The 20,470-nt window shown below is 34.5% G+C and overlaps 1 protein-coding gene across 3 annotated transcripts in view; it reads right to left on the bottom strand.

The window, feature by feature from the left end:
* LOC122790141 (vascular endothelial growth factor receptor kdr-like) overlaps window positions 1–20,470 on the bottom strand; it is a 674,216-nt gene that overhangs the window by 149,089 nt on the left and 504,657 nt on the right. For all 3 annotated transcript variants that reach the window (XM_044057728.1, XM_044057729.1, XM_044057730.1), the window contains exon 17: window positions 16,449–16,584. In XM_044057728.1, the coding sequence (XP_043913663.1) occupies window positions 16,449–16,584 (136 nt within the window). The remainder of the gene's footprint in view (window positions 1–16,448; window positions 16,585–20,470) is intronic.

The following is a 20,470-nucleotide window of genomic DNA, read 5'->3' as shown; positions in this document are numbered from 1 at the left end:
AGATAAAGGTTATAAATAAACAAATACAGAAGGAAACAAAACAGAAAAGCAAGCAAATGAACAAAAATAAATAAATTAAATAAATAGATATCTTGTGCCATATTCTCAGGCAATAATTAAAGAAAATACCAGTTTGACTCGATATAAAAATTTAAAAAGTAACAGTTTAGTAACCTCCACATGCATACAATTTTACTTACAAGTGTTAATGTGATAAATATCAGTTATACACTTGAATGGATTTCTTAAATCACTTAATTTTAATTGCAGTCTGCTTCCAATTGTTTAGTATAGCTTTTCCCACATATAATAGAATTGTTTAATGCATCACAATATACCATTAAATACCTGCTGCTAGCTTTTGTTGATGAAGTTAACACTTTATATTGCCCAGTCTCTCAAAGAAACCATCTACTGCATTATTTCCCATGGCACTGAATATGTTTTGCCTTAACTAAACCTTAACCCTGCTCTGTACCACTGTTTGCCATATGCTAGGTTAAAAGTTGAGTTCATTAGTGTATCTTCAGAATTAGTACATAAAAGTAGGAAGGTGTGGGGACATAGATTAGCAAGTTTTCATAGTCAAGTGTCCCAGTGATTCAGTGTCAGTACACACACATGCTACCATGACAGGTAGGGAACAGTCCTATGTATAGCTTCAGATACGTTTCCCTTCTCCATGACTGTCTCATCTTAAAGTTCTTATATAAAAGCAGCTGGGAGTGTTGGAGGCATAGCATCCCCCACAGGATGGTGACTACAAGGTAAATTGCTAAGTGCTGACGTCATACACCACAGCAGTTGAGGTGGTGTTTTTCTTGTGAGTTGGTTTTCAGTGAGTACAGGAAACGCAGATATTTGTCACAGCTAAAACCTGATGAGCTGGTGCTGAAACTGAAGTGCAATATAACAGGGAATGATGCACTCTGAGTGTGTTGTCCTTCAGATGAAACATTAAACCGAGGCCCCATCTGTTTCCGTTGGTGGTAACTCAGGTGAATGCAAAAGATCCCACTGCACCTATTGAAAAGACTAGGGGGTCCTTTAGTTATATAAAAAAATAACTCTTATTTACAAAATTTTACATATTTACAAATATTTACATTTGACAAATATATATATATATATATATATATATATATATATATATATATATATATATACATGTGTATATATCTACTTATTTATATTTATTTTTATACATATATATGAATCTACTTTTAAATACCATAATTTCAGAACCCTGATCACCAAAATACTGAGAGCAGAATGCCAAAATCTCACAATACTGAAACTTTAAAACACCAGTGCCCATAATACTGAATACAAATGTGCAAACCTAACATGCAACCCCCTACACCAAAACAATACTGTATAAAAACAAAACTGTACACTTTGAAAAACAATTAAGAATTCTTTAAAAAGTTAAATAACTAGTCATTTACCTTCTCTCTGCAAACCGGACTATCTAAAACACAGCTAAGTGAGGCCCTACTCCCTCCACACCCCTAGATGTGGGTGGTGTATGTCCCCCACAACCCCCGATGTGGGGGGCTGTGCCCCCACCCCAACTATATTTAACTCCCAGATCGCACAACAGTGGGGAAAAGCATCCACCATACTTGCTCACATACTTCCTGTAGAAATTTAGAGAGACATACCTAATTTACGAACACTAAGTAAGGACTTTGTGTGGCAATATCAAAATTCCGACATTGGCACTTTAAATTTCAGTGTTATCACACTCTGTATTCTAAACATTCAGTATTTTGGTTGTTGGTGTTTTAAAGTTTCAATACTGTTAGATTTCAGCATTCCGGTCTTGGTATTTTGGTCTTCGGGATTCTGAAATTACACTAATTAAAAGTAGATCCACATATATATATATATCTAGGACATTTCGCCAAAAATTGTTGACATAGTGCCCAAATCTCCAAAAATCCATTTAGCCGAAAATAATACTGACAGTGTATATGCCCTTCTCCCCAACTGTAGTGCGATCTCGGAGTGAGAATATTAAAGTAGGGGGGTGTGGGAGGGCACAGCTACTGAGGTTATAGACTACTTATCTTTTTAATAGGGACTGGACAATATAAAACAATTCTAGACAATATTAAACTGTACTGGGTGGGGGGCTATGCCCCCCCACTCCCCTACTTTAATATTCTCATGCCAAGATCGCACTACAGTGGGGAAAAGGGCAGTGCTATTTTTGGCGAAATGGATTTTCAGCAATTTGGACCTTATGTCAGAAATTTTCGGTGAAATGACACTGATCCATATATATGTGTGTGTGTGTCTGTGTGTGTGTGTGTGTGTGTGTATATATATATATATATATATATATATATATATATATATAAGAATGTGTTTACAAAATCATACTAAATTTTCATCCCTGTTAAACTCCCACTCCATTTACCATATAATTTCATTTATTCTTTCATTCCATATAACATAAAATAATTTTTATCTACTCTTCTAACATATTCTTTACTTCTGTGCTTATACTACCCCATATTTATTCATATCCATGTTTATTTTATCCACTTTTTATATCTTCAAAAAATCTTCCTTACATAGTTTTCTCCATAACTTTTTTACTCTTTTACATTTCAAAAACATGTGTTCCATGGTTTGTCTTGACAATTTAATATTCTACCACTTTTCTTCTTATATGACATATTTCCTTTTACTGCCAATTTAACTTTTACCAATTTCCACAAAAAAATCTTGATATTCTACTTTCTGATTATACCACTTACTTATTTTCTATAGCTTTAATTTTTTTTCATCTGTTAGATTTTCCCATGGTTTTACATACTAATGTTTTATCATTGCATTCTTGTACCATACTTTTCTGTCTTGTTCTAGATCATCAGATTTTATTATCCACATAAATATTTTTCTTCATTTTATACAATTTCCTCTTTTACTCTCTTTACCATACCCCTCCAAATTATCATTCTTTTATTTGTACAGTTTTACTACTAATCTTTCTTCTTTTTCATTTATCCATATAAACACTTTGTACAGATTTAATGAAGCAACATATGCCACTGGGTTAATTAACCCTAAATTTCCTTCTACTTTACTTACAAAACTCCTCTTTTTACTGGGTTTAATCCAGAACCTGATATAATGAAAAAAATCTGCAATAATCCTTTTTCAAATACTGTTGGCAGCATAAGTACAATTGCTAAGTATACTGTTTCTCTCATCGGTACTGAATTTATCAAATACTCCATTTTTTTTCAAAATAATTTATATTTTTACCAGAAAAGACAGATTTGTTTTATTTTTTTCCCCTTTGAATTCTACTTGTATATTTATTTCCATGTTATATACCCAACACAGAAATTTAATTCACTGTAAAATAAATACCACTGCTCTTTACTATATCACCAAAACCTTTGCTTTTCACTTTGTTTAAAGCCATCCTTATCTCTAGAACTCATTTGTGCAAATTATTACCTTCTTATCCAAATTTTGTTTTTTGCATTTATTATAATATCTGCATATGTTAACAGAACTGGAATTCTTAACCCATCAGGGGTTGTATACTCACCACCTTCATTTTGTATTTCACATACTGTCACATTCAGAACTAATGCAAAGTGTATATACCTCCTTGGGCATTCCTCTCTTACACGACTCTTCATATGTATCTCTTGACTTAACCATCCATTTACAAGTATTTTTACTTTATTATTACTATACACTTAACAAACATAATTTCCTAATGTTCTTACTTATATTAGTCTTTCATTATTACCCATAAAATTTCATATCTAATAGTGTCAAGTCCCTTATTATGTCTCTTATCATGATTTTTGTTTCTTCTTTTCTGTTCATAATATCATCTGCATCTATCATTAATGATTCCTGACAACCCTTCCCCTTTATACTTAATATCACTCAAAAATCATCTATTCAGCTCATGGCTCTGTTCATGTAAAACCTCAGGCAGAATATATTTAAACATTAAGTTCTCCCAACTAATGTATTTGTATTAATATTCTAGCATACCTCCTTTTCCTTCCAACATACACTTCTTCCTTTCTACATTGATAACTACTATTTCACAAACCTTGTTGCCTTGGTCTCTATTCTACTAACCTCTTTTCTTCCTTCTATATCTATACCTCTACTAGGACACCCCCTTATACAGTCTACTTTCTTCACTACACTTAGAATCAAGACCAATTACAGAGTATTGGAATATTTAATTGAAAGCTGTTATCTTGCTAATATATAGCTGCAAATTTATTGTAACTTTGTGTATATATTTCATTATGTATTGTTTTCAGTTGCTGCTTTTTATCATGTGATGTACTTTTCATTACAATGTGGAGCTTTTCTCTCGGGGCCTCCGGTGAAAATGGACTCTGCCCAGTCAGACCTTCCTGGTAAACAAATGTAATATGAAATAAAATAAATTCAATATTTTCTATTTTAGTTTCAAATTTCTTTTGTATTATTTTAATAAAGAGCTTATAATCATTATTCAATGTCATCAGTCTCTAGTTTAATTGTCTACTATCTTCCTTTTTCCATATGAATTTGTTTTACACTAAATGATTCTTTATATATAAAACCTTCATTTAACGATTCATTCAGATTCTTTAAAAAGTAGTTTTTTGCCAGTCCCTTAATACTTTATCTAGCTCATTTAAAGAAACTCTCCTTTTCTAGCTCTTTAGTCTCTTATTCTGCTAGCCTTTTTACTTTCCAAGTTTTTCTTACTAACTTCTTTTTCCTTTAAACATTTCTTGCACATACTGTACTACACTATTCATCATCTTTTCATGAGATCTTTGTCTTCTTTTACATTTTTTCAGTCATTACACTACTATCTTTCTTTACCAATCTGCTTAAGTAACTTGGCTACTTCTCTTTTTCCTTGTAAAAATATCTTGTATAACAATTCTTGTATTTTTTCTTGATTTCTTTCATATAATTCTTTTTCTTTGTTAAAGTACTTTCTATCATTAAGTTTTAAATCTTCCAATGCATCATTATATGTTCTTTTATATTTTTCTTTCTGTAATTTTCTCACATCATATTGCTACTCTAAAAAAACTTTTTTTATATTTTTCCTTAAATATCGTCCACCATTCAGACCATTTTAAAATATTCTCATAGTAACGTGATATTTCCATAACTGTATTACTGTGTCTATATTACCTAATCAAACTTTTAAAAGTTTGAAAATGTAATAAAATAAACCAAAGAAATAACCTACCTAAGGGGTTTAAGCAGGGGGGGAAAGCCCCCGCTACACCCTCCACACCCCCTCTCTTTAAATATACCAACTTCAAGATCGTACTACAGTGCAGAAATGGGAAATCTTCCCATTCCACACTGTATGGAGATCTCCATTGAAATGTTCAAACTTTTAAAAGTTCAATCATATGGTGTTGACCATACGACACTGGAACTTTTAAGAGTTTGACAACGTGATATAGACCCATATTATTAATCTTTTTTTTCTTCCATGCTTTCTCTTTTATCTTTTTTATTCCTATGCCTATTTTTGTATATTCCTTGTTTTCCCTCATCTTTAGCCATACTGCAAGATAAGAAAATCCTGTTTAACTACCTCCCTTTCTCCTATAACTAAACCTTCTGATGCTATAAAATAAGTCTATGAAGTTTTGTCCCAAAGCTTTAACTTACCATATCTTAGAACTTCTAGCATTCTTCTTATAACATTTCCTTTCTTTTTACTCTTAAATCACAGTTAAACTCTCCTATTGTTATAATATTCATATTTATTACCACATAGTCTAAAATCTGATGAAATAAGCATTCCATTTCTTTACAGTTAATATAAGTATATAACATTACAATTCTATATACCTATTCTTTCCATTTTAAATCATCACTTATTTCACAACTTTCTGTGTTCTCTCTATTATTGTTTTCATGTAATTTTTCTTTTATTTCTACTACTTCTAAAGTTTCTTCTACTCATTTGCTTTCTTTTTCCTTATTATTATTTTCATGTTTGCAATCCATTCATAAATGTCCAATTTTGTTACATTTATAATCTTTCAATTCACTTTTTGTATCTTGTTTCCTTTCCCCACAAATATACCTTTTTTCACAGTTACTTATAAAATATTCTTCTTTTCCACAGAAAAAGAAAAAAAAAACATGCTTTGGGTTGGCCCTAGTATTTTACAACACCCTTACTCCCCTTCACATTTATCATGCTTAGTATATATACAAGTTTTTCCTCTTTCTATTTTTAACAGTATTACAGTCTTAGCCTGCAGTTCATAACCCCTTTTGTCATAAACGTTTGCAATGTCAAATACTTCTTTATATAAATCTTTCAAATGTCTTTCAAAGTCTCTCTTTCTACCTCTGTTTGAAATCATACATGAATCTTCTTTTTTGTTTCCCTGTTAAATGCTTTTATCACATAAAGATTCCATGGATTACAGTCTTTATTTTTTTCATATTCTTCCAGAAAATTTTTCATTGAAAACACAGTCTCAAATATAATGTCACAAAATATCTCTTTATTAATAAGAATAAATGCTCTTATCTCATGTATTTTTACACCCAAAGGAGCTATTAAATTGTCCCACACTTCATACCTGTCCATTTCTTTGTCTTCTTTACTTTGAAACCTTACCACATGTTTCTGTTTTTCATTTCTTCTGCTTTATTGTCTACTACTCCATTTTTGCCTTCTTTTACATTCTCCGCATATGTTTTCTTTTCCTTATCAGCGCTATTCTTCAGGAATGTCTCTGCATCCTCTTTTTGTATTTTCTCCATAGCTCCTTCATGTTCTACCTCACTCAACACCAACATTTCTTTAATTAAATCATCACACGACTCTCTGACTGCAGGGTTGAAATTATACATCCAACATTTGCTGACTCATTTCCATCAAATCAGTTTCTTTGAAACATTTCCTCAGAATCCTGTATAAATTTTCCAAGTCTCAATATTTTCTTTCTCCTTCATTTCTTTCAGCTCTCCATCATTTCCTTCTCTCTCCCATCTGCCTCCCTGTTACCTCTGTGCCTGAACTAGAAACAGGAAGTGGTCCTCTAAAATGGGTCCTGCTCGCAACGATGACAGACACGGTAAATTCCCTGATGCCCTGGCCAAATTTCCTCTAAAAGTATAAATACCACCCCGGCTGTCCCCTGAAAAGCAACTACTTGCAGAGTGGGACCAACCCATCAACAAATAAATAAATAAATAATGTAAAATAAAATAAATATCACTGGCAGTAATTACTGATGAGACCCATGTTTGTGGTGGGGGGGGGGGTCATCAACCCACTGCATGAAAACTGTATCAGGGATACCTAAATAAGTTTTGTAATTGTCAAGAAGGTCCCCATGCAAAGATCCACAGAGCTATTCTGATACATTAAAGAGAAATGTAGTAATACCAGGGTAAGCAGTGATAGGTTGCTCTGTGGTAGAAGCAGCTATATATGACGGTACATATGGATGTTCAACTAAGGCAGACTAATGCACCTGAGTCAATGTGCTTCCATCTGCACAGTGTAGGATCCTTTAGCTGCATCACATGGCAATATGGCACAGAAAGGACAGTACAGTGTCCTCAAGTTATGGGTACACAGGAAAGCCATAAAAGCAGAACACTGAGCAGATTTTAAAATATAAGGGTGACAACGTATGAAAAATTAGGTGGGCAAGGATGGTTATTTTTGGTTATATAGGGAATAATTCCCTTTTCCCTTTGGTGAAATTTATAAAAGATGGTAGGTGAGAGAGTGGGATCCAGGAAGAAGGTGCATATAGCAGCAGAAGACAGACAAACAAACACAGACCAGAGACTCAAAATAATAGAAGTGCAGTATACACAACAGGTGGGGAGACCAGAAATACAGAGGGTGGATAAGTGGTGATGGGAAGGTTTAGGCAATGATCAGGGAATGGTGAATGACATATTGGGGATGAAAACTATTGGATGGGGAGGTAGGGTGGGTTCCTGTCATGGTTCATAGGTAGGTACTAGGCTATTGGCCCTAGGGCCTATATAAGCCTATCCAAAAACGTACCCTGGCTTTCACCATCCAAGAAAATTATTATAGGTTATTAGGTAGCTACTAAGCTATTGGCCCTAGGGCCTATATAAGCCTAGCCAAAAAGGTACCCTGGATGGAAGGCTTGGACAATGAACCCAAGAATCACTTATCTAGGTGGCTGATGTTATGGTTATTTGCCCCACTGACAGCCCCAGTGATTTGATGACAGCTTGTCACATGACTACACTAGATGTACCAGAAGATGCTGAAGCAGTTTTCTACTTGTCACTGCAGCCTCCAAAGGCATTAACTTCTTAAAGAATGGTTTAACACAGACAAATAACTGGTGTCAAAGCCACAGCTTAAAAGTCAATGCCAAAAAAATGCATAATAGTATCTTTTGGGAAGTTGGCCATCCAGGGAAAACTATCTCATTTATTAAACACCTGTAAAAGAAGACACATGGTAGTCAGGGATTTGGGAAGTTATGTAGATGTAACCTGGCTTTCGATCAACATGTGTCTAAGGTTGTCAGAAAATCATTCTATATCACTCAACACAAGAGTAAGGGCATGGCATCTAGGTCTAGAGAAGTCATTGTGCTACTGTACTCCTCCATCACCAAACCCATCAGTAAGTATAATGCCCCCTTTGGTATGTACTTGACCAGGCTCATATAGCAACCAAAACATCCACAGAGATTCCTGACAAAAAGAATATAGGGTATAAACACAATGTCCTTTGCACGCCTCAAAACCCCTATATTTATTCTCTCTTTCAAACAGACTGCTGACAGGTGACTTATGCCTGGCATGCAAGGCACCCTTGGATCCCTTTCTGATGGATCTTTTGCATATCTGCAAAATGAACAGCACCAGAACTACTAGATCTAAGGATTTAAACTTTAACTGTCACTTAAGTAGGACATGTTGGAGGGACAGGTAGTGTCTCATAGAATCCTCATTGTCTGGAATAGGATTGCCATCCATGTAAACAAGATCCCTTTATTAATCGTATTCAAGCGCAACCTGGATCAGAGGATGGGAAATCAGAAATTTACCCCTGATGTGACATGTATGTCTCTGATTGTCAGAGGTAGCCATTAAATCAAACCCAAACATACACTCCTTAAAAAACCCCACTAAAGCACTATAACTTAAATGATAGATTTGGGCTGCATGGCTAGGCTTAAAAAGGCCCCAGTGGTCGTTAGCCTAGTATAGACATTTGCACCTATATTCTTTTACAGGAGAAGGAGTACAGTTGGTAGGCTTGTCCTCTGCAAAACACTTACTGTTTTAGTTTCATTTTCTTTTATTTTGCTTTGCTGAGGTGGTGTTATGATAGCATTACTGAACTGTACATTAGTGGGTTTCCTTTTGGCTACTAAATATGGATCCATTAAAGCCTTATCCTACATCTGCCTAGGGCTATAAAAATAAACACAAATGAACACTACATAATTTAGAATTACAGAGGAGCTACCACGTAATTTTAATTATTTCTAAAGACATGCTTCAGTTGATACGCTGATAAAAACATGTACGAAATACATATCATTTTATTGTGAAATAATGTTTGTTTTAGACTACATAAAATATCAGACTGCTGTATGTCTTTGCTGTATATTTTTTATGAAGTTACATTTATGGTACTGTCAAACTTGATGTAAATCAGAGTTATAGCCTTGTCAGTTGGCAGCTTGGACAATTCCCCAAATGGGACAATTCCTCAGTCAGTGATGAGGACACAAAAAAAATCTCTTCTAAAATTGAGGACCAAAGCACTTAAATAGTTTCTCTGGTAGCCACCTCATTCATCCTAGATTTAGTACTGGTATAAGTAATTATTTAGAATTCTGTAGCACAACTACTTATTGATAGATTCTGTTAACATATGTTACAAGAACGCAGACTACACACCTCTGTACATCTTTGTTTTTGAAATCTCCTATCCCACAATGATTAGCGTGTTTTGCGTATAAAATGAAAATTTCAATTTCAATCATGAGAATTCTTTTAATGTCTAAGGATCCCTTCTTAATGTGTATAATAATAATCAGTTTTGCTTGACTTTCTTAACATTTCCTGAAACAAATTACATACAGGAAAAACATTTTAGAGAAAAATACCAGCCAAGTGCCAACAATATTATTTAAAATTGCTACTGTTTTTCTTTACCAAGACCTTCTTTTTGTGCCAGTAGTGGAAACAGTGCTCTACTTCCTCTAATTGTTAACATTTCAGTAGATCAAACGGGTTAATTGTGTTGGTGCAAGAAAGAATAAAATGTAGCCATAATAACATTTGAACCAGAACTATTTCTCTGGTGTAATATATATGCAGGTCAATATGCAAACCTATATTGTATAATTAATCAGAGAAGACAGTGCATACTTCTGGGTGTTTATACATTATTGATGCAGTAATAACAGTATTTTGCATAAACTCTTTTCATATACTACAATATAATTAAGCCACAGCTGACAAAGCTGTAAATTCAGCCATCTCTCTCCACCACTGAAAGTGTTGATGAACCCCAGTTCAAAAAGAAAGCCAAACTGACATTTTAGTATATTAACAGACAATGTCACATACTGCTAACTACAGTGACAGCTAGTGATGTCTGTTGCATGCTGCAAGTACCACATGAGGAAATAAAATTCTTAGAAAATGAATTGCAGAAGTGCTGAGCATGAAGGGTTAGCAGCTGCTGATGTGCAGTATGAAACTGCACAGTGTAAGAAATCCTCTTTTTTTCACCAAGGTGCAGCAATGTCTGTTAAAGCAAAGAATTAAGGCTCTGAGCTGTTAGCAGGCTGCTTCCTGTAGTCCAGGATTTGATTCCTCGGCTGCCCCTCCTTCTTTACTATTTAACTCTGAACAACTCACTTAACCTGAGAGTGCTCTAGGGCAATTAAGAAACTGAGCTAGGCTATCCACTGGTCTCTAATAGTACATGTCTGGCTGGTAACGACATATTAACCTATGAACAGGAAGTGCAGTGAATAGAACCCCCCAGTATGCAGAGAGTGGAGTACTTAACCCCCATCCCCCCACACAAAACAGTTACTGTTATTTTGTTTATGGTTTCACGGATTCTTGTAGTATATAATATTACTTGTCACTGCCAATACTTATCATTGCTAATGTTATTTTACAAATTGAACACTGATGGTAAGTTCTAGAAACAAATTGTTTACCACAGGTTGAGTACGTTTGTAGGTACACTTCACTTTATTATAAGCATTAATTATAAATATTTACATGAAAAGTGCAGATTTTAAACAGCCCAGTGGATTAAGAACAATAATGTACACAGTTAATGATTTTATAGGGAGACAGAAGACAATAATAATCAGATTTGTTCATGCTGGAAAGACATTCCATTCATCTTTAAAATGGAAAAAAATGGTGCTGTTTCCTTCTTATAAAGATTGTCCAAATAATGGAATTATCCTGTGATTATTGTGAATCCAATATTGATGGACATCAGCAGTTGTGGCATGGAATCTTAAGGAGAAAATCCCTATATGGAAATGGAATAAACAATTTATTCACAGGTCTACAGCCAACTAACTGTAAACTTAATTCATCCAAATCTCTTCAATTACATTTCTTCACTAAGCCTTTTACTACGAGGACACTGTAGCACTAGGACTAAAAGGAATCCATCCCTTACTCCCCAGTCATCAGGTAAACAATCATCAGACACATCTTTTATTTGTACCAAATTATCTGCACATAAGGCAGCTACTACCTTCACTAGGATGTCAGAAGTTCAGCAACACAGTTTTGGCTCATTTACACGATCATATATGACTGCAAAGTGTGGAAATAAAATGCATTCTCTAGCTTGCCTCAGACTTGTGTATCTTTTCTTAGAAGACATTATGAATAGACTCTTGTACTGGCTTGAAATACAAGCTGTCTTTATTGCTGATTATGGTTTTATTTGCTTTTGCTGCAAGAAAGTAGGTTAGATATGAAATTCTGGCAGCATGATGATTGTCGCATCTCCAAGGTATGGGGTTTAATCCTTAAATTTGTCACTGTCTGTGCAATATTTGCATAGTCTGCTTTGTTTATCTGTGTTTTATGAGGGTGCACCATATATAATCTGTTTGCTTGTTCAAAAATAAATACAAAATCACAAACAGTATAAATAATATGAGTAAAATTAATAGGAGTCTTGTCTGTTACAGCAGATACAATCCCCCTCTCCAAAAAAAAAAGAGCTGCCTCAGTGCTGTTCTTTCATGATTTATACATATACATATATATATATATATATATATATATATATATATATATATATATAGGTCTACCTGACATGGTCGACAGTTTATTTGGCCGACAGTTCATTTGATCGACAAGCATTTTAGGTGGGGGGCTTCACCCCCCACACCCTAACTATATATATCAACTCCAGGGTTGCACAACATTGGGGAAGGGGGCAAATCTGCTTGTCGACCAAATGCACTGTCGACCAAATGAGTGTCGATTATATGAACTGTCGACCATGTGAAGGGGACCCATATATATATATATATATATATATATATATATATATATATATATAGACAAAGTGAGGGTCAAGTGGCATTTTGTATAGTTCTTATTAGTTGATCACATTTCATCAAGTTCCAGGCTATCATTAGGCTGTACTATGAAGTGAAGTTTTTGACCTCCTTTCAATACCTGCGTTAGTGCACGTGTCTGAGATTTGCTGACATGGGTTCTGACTTTTTTCCATATTATATATTTCATTCAAATTTGATGATTTGCTGTTCAAGAAAGACAACAATACTCAATATGCACTGAAAATCATCAAATTGCAATGCAGTCCTGCAAAGGATGAAAGCTAAGGTTGGGCCTGTTTCAAAAACCTTTACTCTTTCCAAACTCATTGAATTCAGATCCATTTAGGTAAATTTCCAGAAAACTGGCCTATGACCAACTTGTCAGCTACCTTAAATCATACAAAAATCTTACCTCCCTGTCAGCATGGCTTCTGACCAGTGCAGGTCACTGTGTTTATAATCTATACACCAAAACATATCCTTCTAAACATGGAAAAGGGAAACCTAACAGGAATTATTCTCATTGATCTAAATGATGCATTTGATACGGCAGATCACTTTCTCCTAAATGTAGGAATTAACCAACAACCTACCCAATGTTTTACCAACATTCTATTTAATAATAGAAAAGCACTTTGGTAACACTGCAGGTAAAATCACTGAACCTTTATTGTCCAAATACAAAGAACCAGAAAGAAGACTTCACTGACTAAGCGCTTTCACCCTCCTGGGCATCTTCAGAGTCAGTTAACTTCATTAAAATCAAACTTTAAATACACTTGCCAATTAATACACAACTGAACAATATAAAACCATTGAAAAAATCAAGTGATTAATTAACCCCTTAAGTGTTGAACAGATCTTTGTCTTTTAAAAATCAATGTTTCTTAATACAATGCACTGAGTTCTCAGTACAATTTATCAAAACTAAAATATATATACACCTAAATAAACCATCCATCCATTACCTAAATTGTTCTCTCCAAATAGTACAACATATATTGTTTAGAATCTAATAACACAACCAGAAAACAAAACAAAAACTGATGTCTGTTTGCATTGGTATATGTATGTATTCTTGTATATCAAATACATGCTGCCTTATGTCTTAAAATGCAAGCTAGGGAAAGAGTGTCATTAATGCCTGGAACATTACTAGCATCTAATCTTATCTGCCATAGGCATTCCCTAACCTCCAAAATAGTTTTGTAATCTCCCCCAAACTCTTTTGTGTAAAGCCCATCTATTACAAAAAATATAAACTTTTTGAAATGTGGACAATTATTGGTGTGGTTGTATAGTGTACTGGTGTTTTTTTTTTTTTTATATCTCTGTAATGTTCTAAAATTCTTTGTCTTAGCTTTCTGGTGGTCATACCTATACAGAATGCTGGGCAGGATAAACAGGTAGCAACATAAATAACCATACTTGTGTTACAATTACAGTGGCCCGGACTCCTCAAAGTTCTCTTGAAATTACCTACACAAACATAGGGACCATTGTTAATAAATTTACACACTTTGCAGTTGCCACATTTAGCCATTATGGCAGGTCTTTGGCCAAACATCCTAGGTGTCCTTACTAACAGTTCCTTGATATTCAAACCCCTACTGTTTATGAAGGTAGGCATTCTACCTAATATATCATATAAATCTGTAGGGATGATGTTTTCCCAGGCCCTATGGATAACACTTTTAACTTCAAAAGCTAAAAAGTTGTGTTGTAATACCATTCCTGTTGACACATTTTTTCTTTCTCGTTTACTGTTATGATTGATAACTTTGCCGCACGTCCTTTGTGGGTCATGCAGGATGGGAATAAAATCAGTAAACCTTCTTCTAGATATTTCATTTTGAAGCATAGTGAGCATGTCCAATGGGTAACCCCTTTGGACAAACAAATCCCTCAGGACCCCTAATTCAACTGTGAAATTGTCGTTGCATTTTAAGACATAAGGCAGCATGTATTTGATATACAAGAATACATACATATACCAATGCAAACAGACATCAGTTTTTGTTTTGTTTTCTGGTTGTGTTATTAGATTCTAAACAATATATGTTGTACTATTTGGAGAGAACAATTTAGGTAATGAATGGATGGTTTATTTAGGTGTATATATATTTTAGTTTTGATAAACTGTACTGAGAACTCAGTGCATTGTATTAAGAAACATTGATTTTTAAAAGACAAAGATCTGTTTAACAAACACTTAAGGGGTTAGTTAATGAATTAATTACTTGATTTTTTCAATGGTTTTACATTGTTCAATTGTGTATTAATTGGCAAGTGTATTTAAAGTTTGATTTTAATGAGGTTAACTGACTCTGAAGATGCCCAGGAGGGTGAAAGCGCTTAGTCAGTGAAATCTTCTTTCTAGTTCTTTATATTTGGACAATAAAGGTTAAGTGATTTTACCTGCAGTGTTACCAAAGTGCTTTTCTATTTACCAGTATTTTACATCCGATGGAGCTGCATTCAATTTAATAAATCTTTTTTGTACAGCTTGGCACTACCACCTCATCTAACACTCACTAAACAAAGAGGTACCACAAGGATATAAACCTTCCACTATCTTTTTCTCATTATACCTTAACAAACTTTCATCCAGCATTCCCAACTTATCTGTACTGTTCTACCCAATTGATGCAGTGATCTATAGATCAAGATCCTCGATTTCCAGCATTTTACACAACCTTGAAACAAATGTATATGTTTGTGTATGTATGTAAGTCCAGGGAGAAGGGCCGTGTGATAGGGTATTATCAGTCAAAAAGTTGTCAGACCTCCAACCTTACCTGGAGTGTCGAGGGTTGCTCTACTCATAATTAAGGAAAAAGGGGGCAAGGCACTGCACAGAGAGAGTGCACTGATGCCTTGTGCCTAACAGAGACTCCTATCTCCTTATGTTTTATATGTAGATATTTTTGAGGAATAGGGTTAGTAGGAGTCTCCAGGTAGGAATAAGGAACTTTAACTGTAAAGTATTTATGCAAGAAGTGATGTAGGAATGGTTATCCTGCATTTTGAGAACCTGTTCTCCTGTATAAAGAAAAGGAATTACCTGTGTGAAAAAATCTACTGAAAGCTGGAAGGACTAGAATGAAATGAGCTTTATGTAAGTGCTGAACTGCTACTGGAAAAGCAATATGAGGGTGTGTTAGAAAGTAGTACCCTGAGCTGTTAAAATTTCTACATTTATAACTTGGACAGTTTGATCCTAGAAAACTCACAAGGTATGTGCATGCTGATATTTTATATATATTTGTAGTTATTTTTGTGGGTTAACATAGATAGGCCAACTGAGCCTTAACAGAAAGGCCCCCTTTCAGCAGATGCCAAGGGAGAAGGATACAGATACGTGATATAAAAATACAGAATCTAAGATATTTTACATAAAACGTTAAAAAGAAAGAAAAGCATATTTAAGGATATCTCAAAAATATACAAGAAAAATAATTTTGAAATCCATAAAGCTGTCTTTCAGCCTTCTTTTTTCACTGCATGCTGAGCAAAGTTACTGCTGTACATCACAGACACACACACACACACACACACACACACACACACACACACACACACACACACACACACCTTCATGAAAGAAATCCAGAAAATAAATATATACCCTGACTAATTACCAAACCCAGTAGAGCACTTAATATTAGTTTTAGAACTCTTCACAACTGCACCCCAAAGAAAATAAGGTACTGTGTTTCACAAGTTCTTTAAGTGTGTAGTTACTATTTGCATATTAGTCGCAATGCTTTGAAACTTTTTCATGTGATATTCTTAAGATGTGGTCAGAGCATTAGACAGTTTTTTTCCTTTGCTTCTTACCTAGTCGAAGTCGGTCTCTAGGAAACTCCCACTTGTTACTATCATATGGAAGACGTTCACATTGTTCGTTAAGTGGTATTTCATCTGGGTCCATTATAATTGAAAGATAAGCAGTTTTGACAGCTGCAGAGTCGGGCTGTAAAAATTTAAAAACAAAACAATGTTTTGAAGCAACTATTGTTATCAACAAGTGTGCCTAGATCCAGTTGTCATTAATTGTTTGTATTAAAGGACAGACCTTAATAAAGAACAAATGTGTAGGAACATACTATATACAACTATGATCAGTTGTGTCTTGCTAAGCTGCTTTTTACCAACTCTTTCTCTTCAGGGCTGAGGTGCTATTTGTTCAATTACATGCATCTCCTATCTCTTTATGTGTTCATCCTGAATTGCCCATTGTACTAACTTTCATTTGCTCATGCCATAAACATGCTAAATGCCTAATCCTTTGCTTCCTGATTGCCCCGATCACTGGTACAGTTAGCACCTATGAGATTGTCAGCATACACTCCATATTCCAGATACATAAACTCCCAGATATTCTCCTTTCTTCTTATATCATTCCAGTCCTATTTGCCATATTGCTAAACACCAGGATGTGTGCACATCCACATCAGTTGTGACTGACTGGGTCACATTCTATCACCTCATGTCAAATATCAGACCTGGGACCTTTTTAACAGTTACTATAATTCTTCATATTTACCCCCATATGATGCCCGTAAAGATCTTTTCACTTATCACAGGTCCACCTTATTCTTCCCAGGTCTCCCTTTCTCTTCTGTTTTCCTTTCCTCTCATGTCCTCTGTTGGATCGGGTTGCAGGACATTTGCCCACATGTGATCCCTCTGGAGACTTGTCTCCCTTCCTAACTGCATATGCTCATGCCAATATTTTTTGAGTCTTATGTTCTTTGCATCCTGTGGTATGGATGCTGTTTCTTTCCTGATATGAGTCTTAGACTATGTCCGCATGTCATTAAGTGATCCCCTTATTCTTTCTGATATCTCTCCTTGTCTCTTTCCTCCATGGTTTTTATTGTAATCTCACCTAATTTTCCCACATCTTCTTTCTGCTCTGTCTGTATTCCCTTTTTACAACCCAACATTCAGCCTCTGCTGTTTTCCACTTTCGGAGAAGTCGCTGTTGTCTTGGGTCATGAGGGCTTCAGCCAGCTGATGTGGGGGTATACAAAAAAGAATATAATACTTTAATATAATATTGTCACACAACTGAGACCTTGAACATAGTCAAATATATAAGCACCAAATATAAATTTAATCTAAAAATGTTTATTTCCTTTAAATTTAATGTCATTCTTCATAGAGTAAGAATTGAACTAGATTGCTAAAGTAAAATTAAATTTAATAAATTGAGTTGGGTGTCCATATTAAAAATAAATGTTTTCCCAAGATATTTAATTTTTGAATAAAATAATTTCTAGATTCCCAAAGAATAATTTAACAAAGTTATCAAATTATTTCATCTTTCTTTTAAATTTGTCCTCTAGGCTTAATTTAATTGACCTCAGGGTTAGCAGTATGGCTCTGGAAATGTCCTGATATTACTACCATTTTGACAAGTGTGATAATAGATTAAATGTAAAACCATTAGTCCTCCCTTGGATTTAGGTGTTAAAATACACAGTATAATATTTAAATATACCTCTTTTAGCATTTTTCTTTATATACAAGTTGTAAGATTCTCCTAACTGGGAAAAGTAATGCATTCCTATTTTTAAACTTGATTCCTGTAACAACTGTCAGGCATGTGCCAGCAATGTCTATGTGCGAGAGAAAATTTTAGGCAACTGATGAATCATATCTGATTAATTGGCAGCACTGGAATAAAATCAACCTATTACTTTTAATTAGTGGATGAACTATCTACAGGCAGAAGGTCTAAAAGTAACATGGGTGTAATTGTGACAAGATGTCTTTGTTTCTCTCCTCCTTAAAATTTTACCATCAGCAATTTTATGATATTCCATAGCATCTACTATCCCCCACAAAAATTAGTGTCATTGGATGTCTCCATCTCTCTTGAATGCTTGTATTGTTCTAACCAAGTGGTAAATATTGTCACATGTATTTGGAGCTCATGTAAGATAGTCACAGTCTGGATAAAACTGAAGCTCAAAATCTAGTATGCCAACTGTAGGCAGTTTGCATTTTAAATATTTCAAATCTCAAAATAAGTTTGGACAATAAAAATATTCATTTCCATTGATCCTGTCTAGGTTACATTTTTACTTTGTTAAAAGCTGTGTTGGTAAAGTGATGATATCACAGAAAATCTGGAACTAGTTCATCTTGAAAAGCCTTTATTCATGGGAATTCTCATCAACTCATGCAATGATCTAAGTGTATGTATTATTATCAAGTTGTTAATAAATGAGCACTTTTTGTTTTGCTGCTTATCAATGCAAAGTGCCTAAAAGTTCAGCACTTATGACATGTTTAGCTTCAAAAGGACATTTGTAACATGATCTGTTTTGGTCGACACACATATAATTCTTGTTCTGAACTGTTGCTTCAAGCTAAGGGGAAAGCCTACCTCTGGCTGTTTGATAAGCTTTTACAAGATGCTGCTTTAAAAAAATAATAAAATATGTTTTATAAAAAAAAACAATAATAATGTTATGTATGTATAAGTTAGTTTCTTGGTGTCATGTGTGCCAGTTTGTATGATCCTTCATTATTTCTAAATCTGTCAACAATGATAGTAGTTCGGACCAGTCAGTAGGCACAAGAAGAAATTGTCTAAATATGTTCTGCATGAAACTTTAAAATACATTATGAGAAATCTTAAGACTTGGTGAAACCAAGCCAGAATGAGCTGATATGGATAAACTGACATAGATTTCTCTGGATTACAGTTCAGTGAAAGCATCTCATTGAAAGCTACTTACTATGAACACTGAAGTAAGTCCTGTTTTTATACATCATGTGATGGGGACACCACACACACTCTTGAAGATATATCCTAGTGTACAACTACACAACAGTGGGGTGCAGAGATGACTCGATTAGCATTCAAAGTATCTTTCAGTGAGTTTGTTTATGAGAATCTACTGTCAAAAGAATTTGCAATGTACTGACAAATTACTAGTACAATTACATGTCTTAGAAATTTATTAATTTGCTAGCATTTTCAAGTTACTTTAATTCAAGCACAGTGAATTATCTGGGCACAAAACAGCACAGAAACAGTAACGTGCGGTATTCTACTGCAAACACCTATTACCAGGCTTCCCCAGACTCGCTCAACAACTAATTTTTCTCAATTTAAACATGTTTGCCAGATCTATTTAAAAGGCTTTTTATGGATAGTCTTTAGTTTTCCGAACTTAGTGCATACCTAATTAGGATGATCTGTATAGCGAGTTGCTTCTTAGATAAGAAAGTGAATAAGACTGCAATAAGATTTTCCAATGGCATTTACATTTTCCTTTGGGTATAGGCCTCGTGCTATTATTTTTCAGTTCACTTTTGGACATACTCATCCCTTTGTCAACAGCATAAAAAATATGTTTGATGGATTTTTATATACATGCTTGTGAACATGAAGCATCATAACTCCTGGAGCATTAGCTTTTAAATTAAACTGGGAAATCACCAATAACATGCTCTTCCACTCACATGATTTACAACATTTTTTAGTTCTTGATGCTCTTAGTAACTCAAGGGTCCAATTTTAAAAAACTTGCTCTTTACGCAAGTGACTCACTCCAATGTATGCCTTCTTTACATAGGCCTTACACCGCATTAAGTCACTTAGACCAACAGTAAATATTCTGGAATCTGGTCCCAAGTGCTGGTTAATTAGGAGTAACTCAAATATCTAAAAGGTATACTGTTCAGACTTTATTTAACTGGAGCAGCTGGATGTGACTGCAAAGCCTAAAATACTCAATTTGTTTGTAATATTCTTGCTAAATGATGAGGACTGAAAGGAGTAGATCATTTTAAATTGCCTTACATGGCTGATCTTGCAACTGCATTGCATAGCTAATCTT

Source organism: Protopterus annectens, chromosome 15.part0, assembly GCF_019279795.1.
Source record: "Protopterus annectens isolate FY-2018-M chromosome 15.part0, PAN1.0, whole genome shotgun sequence".
NCBI classification, from domain to species: domain Eukaryota; kingdom Metazoa; phylum Chordata; order Ceratodontiformes; family Protopteridae; genus Protopterus; species Protopterus annectens.
The sequence above is the reverse complement of the archived record's forward strand: the minus strand, read 5'-3'. Positions and strand labels throughout refer to the sequence as shown.